We start from the raw sequence: 13,153 nt of genomic DNA on the forward strand, positions 1-13,153 counted from the left end.
GGCTGAAGTGTTTTGAGACAAGTTGACAGGCTTCAGTTTGTAAAAACACTGAAGATCTGAAGTTAACTTCATTTGATCAGCAACCCTGTGGGGTATCGGATCCGACCCGGCAGCTTTCCAAGCTAGAGATCCAAGCTCCAAGCTCTTCCCCCTTACCCATAATACCCTGCTACCTCCCTCCAGTCCTTCGATCTCGTTTGCCATGGCTTCTTGAAGTACGAGTGACGAGCTCCTGGCGGTTTTGTGAGTGGTTTAATAGGGTTTTTTGCTCTGTTTTTTTTTTTTCTCAAAAAATTGTGTGTTAATCGACCCTTAGTGTATTTAGCTTAAATTGTTTTAGTAGTCAGTCTTAACCTTTCCCTTCCCCTTATCTGTGTGTGTGAGGTGTCATGGCCTAAGGCCATATTTTCTAAATGCTCTGTGTGTGGCCATAAGCTGTCCCCAGCCGATGGCCACACTCAGTGCATTATTTGCCTGGGGGTGGCTCATTTATCATCAGGCTACCAGATATGTGCCGCCTTCAACCCCCGGGCTTTGAGGGACAGAAGGACCAAGTTAATCCTTGCGGACCTTTTGCTTGTGGATTCTGCTTCTTCCTCCTCTCCCTCAGTGGCACCAGCCGTGGCTGCGGCTGTTCAGCCAACTGTTCCTGCTCCCCTGGCCGGGACTTAAACTCCCACTGTGTCCCAGGGAGAGAGGGACTCCATAAAGAAAGATAGGTGAGATAGAGAGAAGGAAAGAGACAGGGAGAGGCATAGGAGCCACAAGCAGCGGGCCTATTCTGTCCCCTCTGCCTCGCCGGCTAAGCAGCTCCTTTCTCCCTTGAAGGTCTCTGGGTAAGGGGGAAGAGCTTGGAGCTTGGATCTCTAGCTTGGAAAGCTGCCGGGTCGGATCCGATACCCCACAGGGTTGCTGATCAAATGAAGTTAACTACTTCAGATCTTCAGTGTTTTTACTGACCCTTTCTTTGCCCCCATTGCTCCTTCTCCGATCCATTACCGGGTTTCAGAGCCGTCTGATACGGGTAGCATCGGAGCCGGGGAGTCTGCGCTGATAGTAATCTTTACTTCGACGCCGGCTGTACCCTCGAGTTTGTCGGGTCCTTTTTTGGATCCGAGCTCTCGGGGCCGTGAGCCGAGCCTCTGATCGGAGGGGTGAGTGTGTCTTTGGCTCTGTTGCGGTCGGAGCACGCTTCTCCTTCGGGTCTGATTGCTTCGGTACCGATCCACATGTCTGATCCGAGGGGGCTGCTCTCGGATAATAGGGAGAGCGGTTCACCTTCGACGTCATGGAGTGGGTCCTCTCGAGGGATTCAAGGCCCCAGGCTCGTGCTACAGATCCACTAGCCATTACCTCGCAGACGGGCCTGTCTTCCATCATCCAGCCCCAGGGACAGCCTGCGTCTACATCCCAGATGGTTCCCTAGAGGAACAGGACCTGGTTGGTGAGCCCTCCTCTGACAGCCCCCCCGAAGAGGCTCCTCACAAACGAAAGTGTAAAAGGAGGCACTTGGACTCCCCCAAGTCCCTCACGGAAGACACTGACTTGGAGGAAGGGGAAGGTTCCCTCAGGTCACCCCCCCGAAGACATCTCCTTTGGAGACATCATGGAGATGCTGCGCATTAGAGGGAGGTGGTCAGCCCAAAAACCTTCCTCTGATGAGTCTGTGTTTCTGGAGGCATTTGACACAGGTCCATCTACCTCTTGGGTGTCCCCTCTGGCGACCCCCTGGTAGATCTTATTACCAGGGCGTGGAAGGGGCCGGACACTGTAGAGCCGATCCCCAGGAGACCAGATAAAATCCTTAGTCCCCCGACAGGATTGTGTGGAGCAAAAGTTCCCCAGTAGATGCCATGGTGGTGGCGGCTGCCACCAAGAAGGAACTTTCTCAGGATAGTTGCTCGGTACATCCTCCCGACAAGGAGTCTCGGATGATGGACCGCATTGGAAAGCGGATGTTGGCTTCAGCCACCTTCTATGTAAGGGCGCTGAACTACTTAGCACACGTGATTCGCCTTCAGTGGGATCTAATCAAAGAGTACACTGGATCACCCCCGGAGTCCATGTCGGCTGAGGATAAAAGAACCTTCTCGGCACGAATGGCCACTCTAAAGTCGGTATCCAACACTTGTGTGTGACTTCTCTCTCATGCCACGGAGGGGGCGGCTAGAGCCAGCGGAGCAGGCATCGCCTTGTTCCCCTTGTTTCCCTGGGCCTTTGTTAGTTTTCACAGTTCATGGTCTGGTTAACTGGGCAAGCAACCAAGCTATAACGACGTGCATGGATGCAGATTTTATAATGGATATGTCCTGATGTCCCAGATGGGCAGACATCTCAACTCAATGAGGGGAAAAGGGTACTGAGCTCTGTCTTGCTCGCTCGTAGTCAGACCTTCTGCGGAGAAAGTCCAATTAGTTAGAACTACTGTTGCAATGATTTCCATAAACATCTGTTATGGTAAGCCCTTATGTAGTTGTAGCTCCCCCATACACACACAAAATTGAAATTATCCCACTAAAAGTTGTCTCTTCAACCAGAGGAAAAAGATTAAGCAAGCCACATGAGAAAAATGGCGAGCTCAAGATGAAATGGCAAACTGACGAAAAGGGAAATCCTGATAACCCTAAGGGCCAGGACATCTCAATGGTGTAGCTATGATCCAACAGAGCTCTTCTGTCCCCTACCACTCAAATTCCTCCCTCTCCCAAACATCCAGGCATAAAAGAATGAGTTATTTGGGACTATTTTTAACAGTAGGGGAAATCAGTCGAGATTCTTGTGGCTGAAGTGTTTTGAGACAAGTTGACAGGCTTCAGTTTGTAAAAACACTGAAGTTTTCTGGCAACCCCTTTATACCAAGAGAACAGACATCTAATCTTGACTGTGTTACTAGACATTCTAAATCAGGGGCAATAGAATGCCAAAGCAGACAGTGTTTTACATAAGAATGTCTCTAGTCCCAAGAAAAGGGTCTAAAGGATGCCTACCTCCACATACCCATTGCCAAAGCATACAGGCCATTCCTCTGATTCAAATCTGACAGTACTTGCTCTGTTTATTTCTTTGTCTTCATCTATGGTATTCACAAAGGACCTGGCTCTAATAAATGCCTACAGCAGGACTAAGGGTGATCGCATTGACCCTTAATGAGATGGCTATATCATTCAGAGCCCATCCTTAGGGAAGACACTGACAGCCATACAATCTACTTCAGACCTGCTTTCGGGTTCTGGGGCTTTCTCTCTGAACCTTCCCAAATCAGTGTCCTCCCCACATGTCCAGTTTATGGACATAAACAAGTGGGCCTTTCTTCCCCCTCAAAGTATTTTTTCCTGACCCCTTATTTTGCTACAGTACCACAGCAAAGTCTGATTACAGTTTGAGACGTCCTCAGTGTACAAGGGTCGATGGCATCCACAGAGTTTACAGTCCTCCTGGCAAGGCTTCAAATGTGAAAACTGCAGTTGTGCCAGAGAAACTGGTGGTGCCGGCATGCCTACTTTTTACAGTGTCATATTCCCATGCTTCCTTGTATCCAAAAAAAAAAAAAAAAGCTCTCATGGTGGGTACAGCAGAAGGTCAGTCAGGGGTCCCATTCAAGAGACAGACGTCCCATAAAGTCTCCGACTCCTTAAGTGTGTGATGAGGGCCTCACTCAGATAGCTGAATATTCAAGAGATCTGTAACAAATCCTTGAGAAAAATGCACATTATCAAGGAGATTTTGGCTGTGAACTTAGTCATAAAAGCTTTCAAACAAAGCTGTCAGCAGGGGGAACCCTTCATATCTTCAATGACAACACCGCATTAATGTTAACAGGCAGAAAGGACCCAATTCTTGCCTCTCTAGTAGGTTGGCCATGGAGGTAATGTACTTAGCTCAGGAGTCAGATTTGATCATCAGGGCCTCTACATCCCTCCTCAGGAAAGGTTAAGCAGAAGCAGATCTGCACAAATGGATGAACTAGAATATTTTTTCTGAATGTGTTTCATAGGTCAGGTGCACCAGAAATACAATTTCACTTCTCCAAAAAGCAGACTGCAAAGAATTTTACACTATTGCACCAGCATCGTAAGCTTGGACAACCGAAGCCTTCTACGTAAGTTGAACAGGCATTTTCTCTCTCTCTCTCTATCAGTCTCCTTAGGATAATGCATACAATAGATTACAAGTCAAAGTATTGCTTACTGGCAAAGCCAGCATGGTTCTCCCTCCTATTGGAGCATAGTATGGATGTAATCTTTCCAGCTGCCTCATCATGGGGACCTCTAACCAAAAACATGCTCTGCCTCATCATAGGAACCTCTAACCAAAAACATGCTCTCTTCCTTACATGCAAAGCTGAAAACTCAGTCTGATATCTTGGATGATACAGCACTCATCTCCTTTAGATCTGTGTTTTATGAAGATGCACATGCTCTCTTAAGGGAGACTAGGAAGCCAAATACAAGGAAACCATACCTAATAAAGTGAGAAAGATATTCCCTTTGACTTGGTATCCATGTCCTCTCTCTAGCACCATTCTTGCTTGGTGCTCAAGTACCTGTTAGCCTTTTATGTCAGGTCATCTTTAACCTACTGTCTCTGCTTGCTTACCATGGGTCTATCCCTTTTTCCCCATTACTAATAAAGCAATCCCTCAAAGGGGGTTCTTATACTTGAGCCTTCCCAAGAAAGCTGCCCCCCCCCCACCTTGTAATGAAATCTCAACTATGTGCTAGAAAAGTTAACACAACCACCATCTGAGCTACCAGCCTCAGCACCCCTTAAATAACTATTTTTTTTTATTGTCCATTACATCTACTAGGAGGATATTTAAATTACAAGCCCTCTTCTGTTTCTCATTTTCCACAAGGACAAGTTACATCTCCACAGCAATCACACTTTTATACTCAGAGTGGTGAGCGAAGACCCAAAGCGAGCCATTGACCTCCCTGTGTTGTATTCTCCCACATAGATCAAGGGAGGAAATTGCTTGCATATCCAGGATGTGCATATATAACTGGGATTTCTGCTAGAAAGAACTAAAGGAGGGAATTCAGGTCCGGTTAGCCTTTGCAAAGTTGGAGGGTTGGCCTGTCTCAGAACATGCTATCTTAAAAATTATCTAGTTCACTGCATCATCATCATCGTCATCATAATCAACCCCCTTCTCATTTTTCTACATGGGGTCCGACTGTCATGTCAGCTCTCACCATCTCTCCTACCTTCTTTGACACTCATGCCTGACTGTTGCCAGTTTTCTGTCACACAATCCTTCCACCACTTTGCTGGATGCTCTTGTTTCCTCTTGCCTTCTTCCAGTTCTGTCATCTTCCCTAGAATGTCTACTGCTTTTATGCATATGCCCCCGAACCATGGTAATTTGTTCTCTTTGACCTTTTCTGCAATTGGAGCTGCTTTGGCTTCTGCAATTATGTCCTATTTCTTAGTCTGTCCCACAAAGTGCATCCTACCACATGTCTCAGGCACTTAAATCTCTATTACATGTAGCTTCCTCATTTACTCTGCCTTTGCTGCCAAGATTTATTTTCCGTATAGTAAAACTGGTCACACCCCTGTTTTGTACACCTTACGTTTCAGCTGTTTTGGCATTTTTTGTCATACATTACACCTGACCCTCTCTGCCAGTTGGCTGCTGCTCCTCTGATTCTAGCTTTGACCTCCTTATTCAAACTTCACTTCTCAACCACCCCTCCCAGATACTTGAAGCTGTTAACCTGTTCCACTAGTCTGTCTGAATTCTCATCTTATTCCGATTTCCCCCATTTGCTGCCATTAAAATGGTCTTGTGTACTCTTTCATCCCATGTGCCTTCAGTTTTGCATTCTATTCCCTTATCCTTTGCTAAAGTTCTTGCTCATCACCTGCTTGTGATGCACCATTGTCTATGTAAAACAACTTTGTTGATCTTCCCTTCCGACCTGTTTGCTAATGTAGTCCATCACCAGTATGAACAGCAGTGGGCTCAGATCTGAACCCTGATGTACACCCACTCCCACAGGGAACCCTTTTGAGAGTCCAGACACACTACCTGAGTCATTTGGTACTTGTACATAACTTGCACTAATTCTGCCATTGTTTCTGGGACTTCTAACCACCGCAGGACTGAGCAGATCAGCTTTCTTGCGACCCTGTATGCTTCTTTCTAGTATAGGAATGCCTAGTTGGACTCCTTGTTTCCAGCTTCTTCTCAACTATCTATCACTACAAACATTGGTTAAGTTGTGCTGTATCCTGATCTGAATCGAAGCTGCTCATCTCCCATATTGCTTACTGCTACTGTTTGTTCGTTTTTTAGTCACCCTGTCCAGAACTTTCATGCAATGTAACAGGAGTTTGATACCTCTGTACTGCCCACAGCTGTGAATGTCCCCTTTGTTCTTGGAACACTAGCACTACTATGCTTATTTTCCAGTCATCTAGGATATACCTTTCTATCCATATTGCTACGAGTACCCACAGAAGCCATTTGTCCCTTATCCTCACTCAGTATCTTCATCATATCTGCTCTGACCTCATCTGAACCTGCTGATTTCCTTGACTTCATTTTCTTAGTTCTGTTCTTCTGTGGTGGTTTCCTTCATTTTTCTCATTGTAAGCTGTGTCTGGGACACTACAACCTCTGTGGGGATTTCTTAGTTCAGATGTCCTGTGGACTTGTGAGCAGGTTGTTGCTGGCATCCCTTATAAAGGTTGTATGACTAACTTTAACTTTATCTTTCTGTCTTTGCCTTGAAACCTGATAAGTTTCTTTGTGCCATCTACTGAGTCACTTTCCAGAAACTGGCAAAGTGCCTCTGATGCCTTGTTAAGGTAAGGTAGGGATAGAGCTGTCTCAAAACAGGCCATTTTAAAATAGCTGGTTGTTACTCATTCCATGGCAAGGTGGTACCAGAACAACAGCAACTGCTATTAGACCTTCTATTTTGTGCTGTTTGAATTGTTTTACTTATTTACATGAACGTGATCTGTGTACGTAATTAAAGTGGGGTGCAGGTGTGAAGACCCAAGCAGACACACAAACATTGTTGTATACTTTGCTGTTGCTGGCAGTTGTCAAGGGACCATTTACCTGAGTTTTGGCACTACCCAGTTGATTAGTTAGTTGCCTGCTGGTATGTGGAGCATACAGTCATATATTCACTTGTGTTATGTCATTGTGGATTCTAGTGTTGCATGTAGCCTTCAACACTGTGTCCTCTGTCATATATGAAAATGTGCGTAGCATGTTTACTAGCAACAAATGTGTACATTCTTTGTATTTAGTGATAAATGTGCTCCCTCTTTGAAGTCTGTATACTTAGCTTCCCATGCAAAGCTTTTGACATCACGTACGATGTTTGCTGTTTCATATTAGGCTCCCTGATATTAGATTATTTGTCTTGTGTTTCTAATGTGATAATAAATGGTATAAACTTGAAATTGTTTAATGTTTTCTGTATCTTGATATTGATCATAATGTTCCCCCCTTATTAGATGTCCGACTTGGATGAGTGGGCTGCCCAGATGAATGCCCAGTTTGAAGAAGCAGAAAAATTTAGCCTAATTGTGGAGTAATGGACTTATTTTTGATGGTCAAGAAGTTCACACACCTGGAAATCATACTACTGGTTTAAACATTGTAAATAACTGTTAGTGAAAATGTAAATTGTTTTCTTGTATTGTTTTATCTATTCCATTTTATTTAAGTGAATTAAGTAAAATAAGAGTTGTGTTGAAGTTCAATTATGCAAATTTAAACAATTTGGAACCTGGTTTATAGGAAGATCAGATATGACCAACCAGGATGTTTTTAATTTGTATTTATTTTTGTTTCAGCAAAAAGGATCTTTGTTTATTTGCGCCAGTTCTCTACTACCCTCTGCTTTCAGTTCACATTTGCTTCTCCATTTTTGTAGGAAATCTGGAAAAATTTTGTTTGCTAACGGCACATGCATGTAGATGAGAGAGGCTTATGTACCACTAGCTTGGATAAATATTTTACTTAAACATGTACAAATGTTGCATCATTTGTTTTTCTTTTTCATTTATTTCAGGAAAGGTTAGTTATTTCTACAAACATAAGTTTAATTTGAACATTTATAGCTGAGTTTTGTAGATGTACTCTGGGTTTATGAGAAAGCGTTATCCAGTGATGACTACTTTCAGAAGGGTTATCCATTATCTACTTTCTTAGTGTATAAAGCAGCTATAGGTGTTCCCACCAAGATTTGAAAAGTAGACATAGAAATGGGTAGCAGAAGAAAGTAATTACTTCTTCAGACTTGCTTAAGACCCTGTTGTATATGTATTTTTTTGTAGTGCAAGTGAAATTTGTGCTTGCCACTTGCAAGTCTGCGCCTTATTAAACCTATACATGTATAGCTCCACATAGAGTGGAAGCTGTCCTATCTGTCCCAGCTATGTCAAAAAGCTTTCACTACTACAGCCAATGCCTGTCCTTATCTATATTAATTGCAATGTCATATTCTTAGCAAAAGTAGCAAAATTACTTCTCATCCCGTTTATAATAAATGGTAAATTATTTGTTCTCTTGGTACTAACCAGTTTTCAAATGACATTTGTTTGTAATTGGTCATTCTCATACTGGTTGCAGCCACTGTCTTTGAAAAATGTATGCTAACTTGGTGATTTCATCTTGTGTGCAGTTGAGATTTATGTTTTTTGTTCATCATGCTGTGTGAGTTTTGTGTGATTTGGGTAAACGCAGTGACTGAGGAGAGTAGTTGCATCTCTCCTTTTTAAGACATTCCACAGACAGCTACAACTTCAGATACAATTATATGTTTAATATTGTATTGTACTTTATGAAGTATAGTCTGATTTATTACTTAGCTAAATATGAAGTGTCCTACTCCTTGAAGATGTTTTTTTCTCCAGTGGCTTAATCGGAGGAAATTATAGGAAGTGTTGCTGGAAGAATTTGATTGTCAAGTGGCTCATGTTCACAGGAAAAAAAAAATAACATCTATTTACACCTTGCAAACCACTGATTAACCTTTGTGTTTGTTATTCCTTCCTGTTACCAGATCTTTGTGGAGTCTTCTGCACAGTGATATTCAGGTTTTGCATTTGTCAGCTTTACATTTTCCAAAATGTAGACATCATATCCATGGGGCTATTTTCAGCATTGCAGAAAATTGTGAGAAATATGATAACTAGGCAGACATTCAGTCATCCTCATTCTTCAACCTATTAATCCTTGTATCTCTTCAGAAATTAAAGAAAAGCACAATATCCTGTTCATATTTTTTAGTTGTCAGTAAATTTACAACTGGTCTATCACCAGCCTGATGATCTGATGTCATTTGGTATGTCACTCTGAGCAGTGTTTGCAGTTTCATGGAAATATACTGAACTTATAGCTTTCAAATGCAATTTCTGAGAACTGGAAGCTTTAACAAGCGCATTCATCATGTGCTATCAATGGGAGCAGGACTACTAAAATGGGAAATGGATAGTCTGTGTACTGTTTCTGCCGAACTAGCAAAACAGAGGTTGAATTTCCATCCAGATTATCGCTGATCACAGCCTTCCAAGCAAACCTACATTTCTGACTGCACTCGTACTTTATGGCAGGGTGTCCAAGTAAAGGCAAGCAGTCAAGTAAGGTATATTGTTAATGTAATGTATATGAGAGTTGCATTTTCCTCGTGATCTCAACTCTTTACCTATTGCATTCATTTGTTCTTCCCACTTTGCCTCACACACCGAGTTATGTCATCGTACTCACAGCTATGTAAATGAAAATAAGGAGCGTCAGAAGGGTAAACTATGGGGTTTAAGTAACGTTTGTGTACAATTTTTTTCATCCTTAAGCTATAATTAACACTAAAAAGAAGTTTGTTTAGATATTTCAGTAATAACACATAACTGGCAATCAAGCTTCGGAGACCTTCCCTGAAGCATCCCAGGTTTGGTAGTCCCTTTTCTTCCATTCAGAGTTCATCATTATTGATTGATTATTTTTTTAATTTCTGTACTTTAATATGCAGTGATGTTACTAGTCATTTACCACCCACCTCCTGCTTTGATGCCTACTTTCATCTATCCACATAGTTTGGATCTAAATCTTCGAACTCATCAGTGAAAGGTTCCTGTAGCTTCGGTCCTTTGTGTATTAACCAAAAAGTTACTGTCTTTCCTTCTAGCGAGTGTATCGTGGTATGAATGGAAAGATGCCGTTAGTGGGCTTACTGGTAGAAGTCCCCTCTTTGCCCAGCAGATGGACCAGATTTTTAGCGTTTCTGGGATAGTATCATCCCACGGATAAGTTTACTGTTTCCACAGTCTTCCTTGCTTCTCAGAGACCAGCATCACACCCAGTTAGCAATAACTTAAAGTGCACCCACGACACCAACCCTTGGAGAGTGCAGTAAATGATGTTTGTTCCGTCTCCCAATTCCTACCTTCCTCCTGTTTCTGGTCCCCTCACTGCCCAATCTTATCTCGGGGAGAAGAGATACTGTGGGTCAAGGTTTCCTTCTGTAGGACTTGCTCTTCATCTTAGCTAGGCTGGTTATCTTTGGTTGAATACAAGTCAGTATAAGCCTATGCCAGGGTATGCAGCTTTGCGAGCAGTATTTTCCAGGTGTGGGATTTTGTCTCTAGGGACCTCAGTTGGAGGCCTTCAAAATTCCTAGTATGTGCCTATCCTCCTCACATGCCAACCTTTGGATGCATCGTGGCTCCTTACCTGCCAGACATTTCATGTGTTTTGCTCAAGCAGTCACCATCTAGGTTGTACTAGTCACAGCGTGACAGGCAAGTACTTGAAGCGAAAAGAAAAAGCAGGATCCCTTTGCAGCAGGGCTTCCTTTGGGTGTTGGATTAGGCCTTCTTCCTCAACAGGTATAAGGCCTCAGGATCCGTGCGCTTCTTGTATAGTGCAAGACCAATTTTGCCCCATCTCTGAGGGTCTCTTGAGGAAGCTGTTTGGACTTCTAGTTGTCCCTCTTTGGAGTCTGTCTTAGAAGAATAGCCTTCAAAGAACTGGAATGCCTCTAGGCTGCTGGGTAGAGTAATATGCTATATTACCACTTAGCTGACTGGAGTAATATTTTTCTCCTCAGTAAAAGTTAAGCCCTCGTGTCTATAATTTCCTCAGAATCTGGTAAGCCAATTAAACAATACAACTTAAATAATAAGTAATGTGTGTACAGTAGTAAAAAAAGTTAAATGTTGTTGAATGTAACATCAAAATGTAAGTGGTGTTCATGCAGTCATATACAACCAACATAAAAACATTGTAAAAAGCAATATTAAGCAGATTTATATGTAATAGAACTCAAATTCAAAGAAATGGTTACAACTTGGCTGCTTTCGCAGCAAGGGCACTATGATGCAAATATTATTGTTGATTCCACGTACTTATATGCCCCCAATCTCAGCTGGCATTTCAGTTCAGAGTTCTCTAATCTTTCTCCCCAACCCCAACCCCTGGGGGTTCTTTTCCACCACCACCACAACCCCACCCCCGGTGGGGTCTTTTCCACTGCTCTCAACGGTGGGTTCTTTTCCACCCCCACACCCACGGGGGTGGGGTTCTTTTCTACTACCCCCACCCACAAGGGGATACTTTTCCACTTTCTCTAACCCCAAGAATTAGAACATACTAAAACCTGTGCAAAGAATGACATGCTTACTTCATGCACTGTATGACTATCATGGGTTTCAATGTTTTATGAATTCACTTCAACATAACCTGTGCCAGCATATGCTTGGTGCACATCATTCTCTGGCAGTTGCCCCTTTATCAATATTTTTTAGCACTGCTTAACATCAGGGGAGACCCAATACTAGTGTGTACATTTAATGTGTACATTTAATGTTTTACTGTTCTTTGAATTGCTTCATTGCCTTTCCTCTCCCATTTGCCTTCCTCTTCTACTAACTCTGGTCTTTTTACTTCTGGCCTCTTTCAGCATTTCTGTTGCCCCTGATATTTCAGTATGTTCTCATTCAGCTTCTTGGGCTGCTACCCTTCCAACAGTCTGTCCCTGTACAATAGTTTTCACTTAGCCCATTTCATCCTATGCAGTTGATGAGAAGTATTTTTCATTGTGTTCCTTACTAGCTCACTCACTTTATTTTAATTGCATCTTGAGTGTTGGGTTCATTTGTCATTTTCCATTGTATTGTTGTAGCCTTTTTAGATCATTACTGGAGCAGGATGGTTAATGCTTTAATGTGTCTCTCCCTTATTTCCCTTTCTGTATAACTAGTGTAAAGCTCCACTTACTGCAGTGCCTTCTGATGTTCCAGTATTTCCTGTGTCATCTTCTGTAGTTCACTTTTATATCTTTCTAATTTACGACATCATGATACCCGTTTCCAGTCTCCCACCCCATTTCTTTCAAACCTCCAGTATTAGTTACTGTCAGAATCATCATATGTAACCTTTTCAGTGTATAAAAATACTTGTATAGTTCTTTCCATGCAAAAATTCAGCATTTTCTCAATTTTTGTTGCTATTTTTGGCACCTTACATGTTTGTTTCTGTAGTTCCTTGGCAGTTTTTCTGTTTTTGGCACTCTTGCATTTTCTTTAACTTTCTCCATGTCTTTTACTAAGGTCTTATACAGTCTACATAATAATCTTTTTTTTTTTTCAATCAATAAAAGATTATTATGTATACAGTCTACATAATAATCTTTTATTGATTGCCTGTGTCAATATTGCCTCGGTCAGTTTTACAATGTCAGGCATCTTCAGTCTCTCTTTTTATTTCTGCATCATGTTTTTCTAGTATTGTATGCAAGCATTTATGTTTCTTCTCTTTATACATCTTCCTACATTCCTTCCAGTCCATTATCTTTCCACCCTTTCTCAGCTGTTCCCAATAAAGTTTCCAGTCTCAACATTTTTCTGTCATTCATTCATTCATACACACACACACACACACACACACACTTTTCTTTACTACTCTTTTCAGGAGCTGCTCAAATTTCTATTCTAGCATTTCTCTTTTGAGTAATAGCTCTGCCAGCTTGTTATAGATCCAACCTGTCTAGTTCTGTGCTACTATTTATTGCCTGACTCCATATATTTATTTTTAAAACTCTTTAATTATCCCTTTCCTGTACCAATGCCATCTGTCTCCATTTGGAGACATATTCCGTATTGTGAAAGTAGTGCCCTAATCTGATTT

General features: G+C 42.2%; 1 protein-coding gene across 1 annotated transcript in view; it reads left to right on the top strand.

The window, feature by feature from the left end:
- CDCA5 (cell division cycle associated 5) overlaps positions 1 to 9,288 on the top strand; it is a gene marked incomplete in the record, with an annotated part of 643,625 nt that extends 634,337 nt beyond the window's left edge. Inside the window, 1 exon segment of the mRNA XM_044075780.1 lies at positions 7,480 to 9,288. Within this exon segment, the coding sequence (XP_043931715.1) occupies positions 7,480 to 7,560 (81 nt within the window).
- Positions 9,289 to 13,153: the final 3,865 nt, after the last annotated feature.

The sequence above is a fragment of the Protopterus annectens genome, chromosome 6.part1 (genome assembly GCF_019279795.1).
Source record: "Protopterus annectens isolate FY-2018-M chromosome 6.part1, PAN1.0, whole genome shotgun sequence".
Classification (NCBI taxonomy): Eukaryota; Metazoa; Chordata; order Ceratodontiformes; family Protopteridae; genus Protopterus; species Protopterus annectens.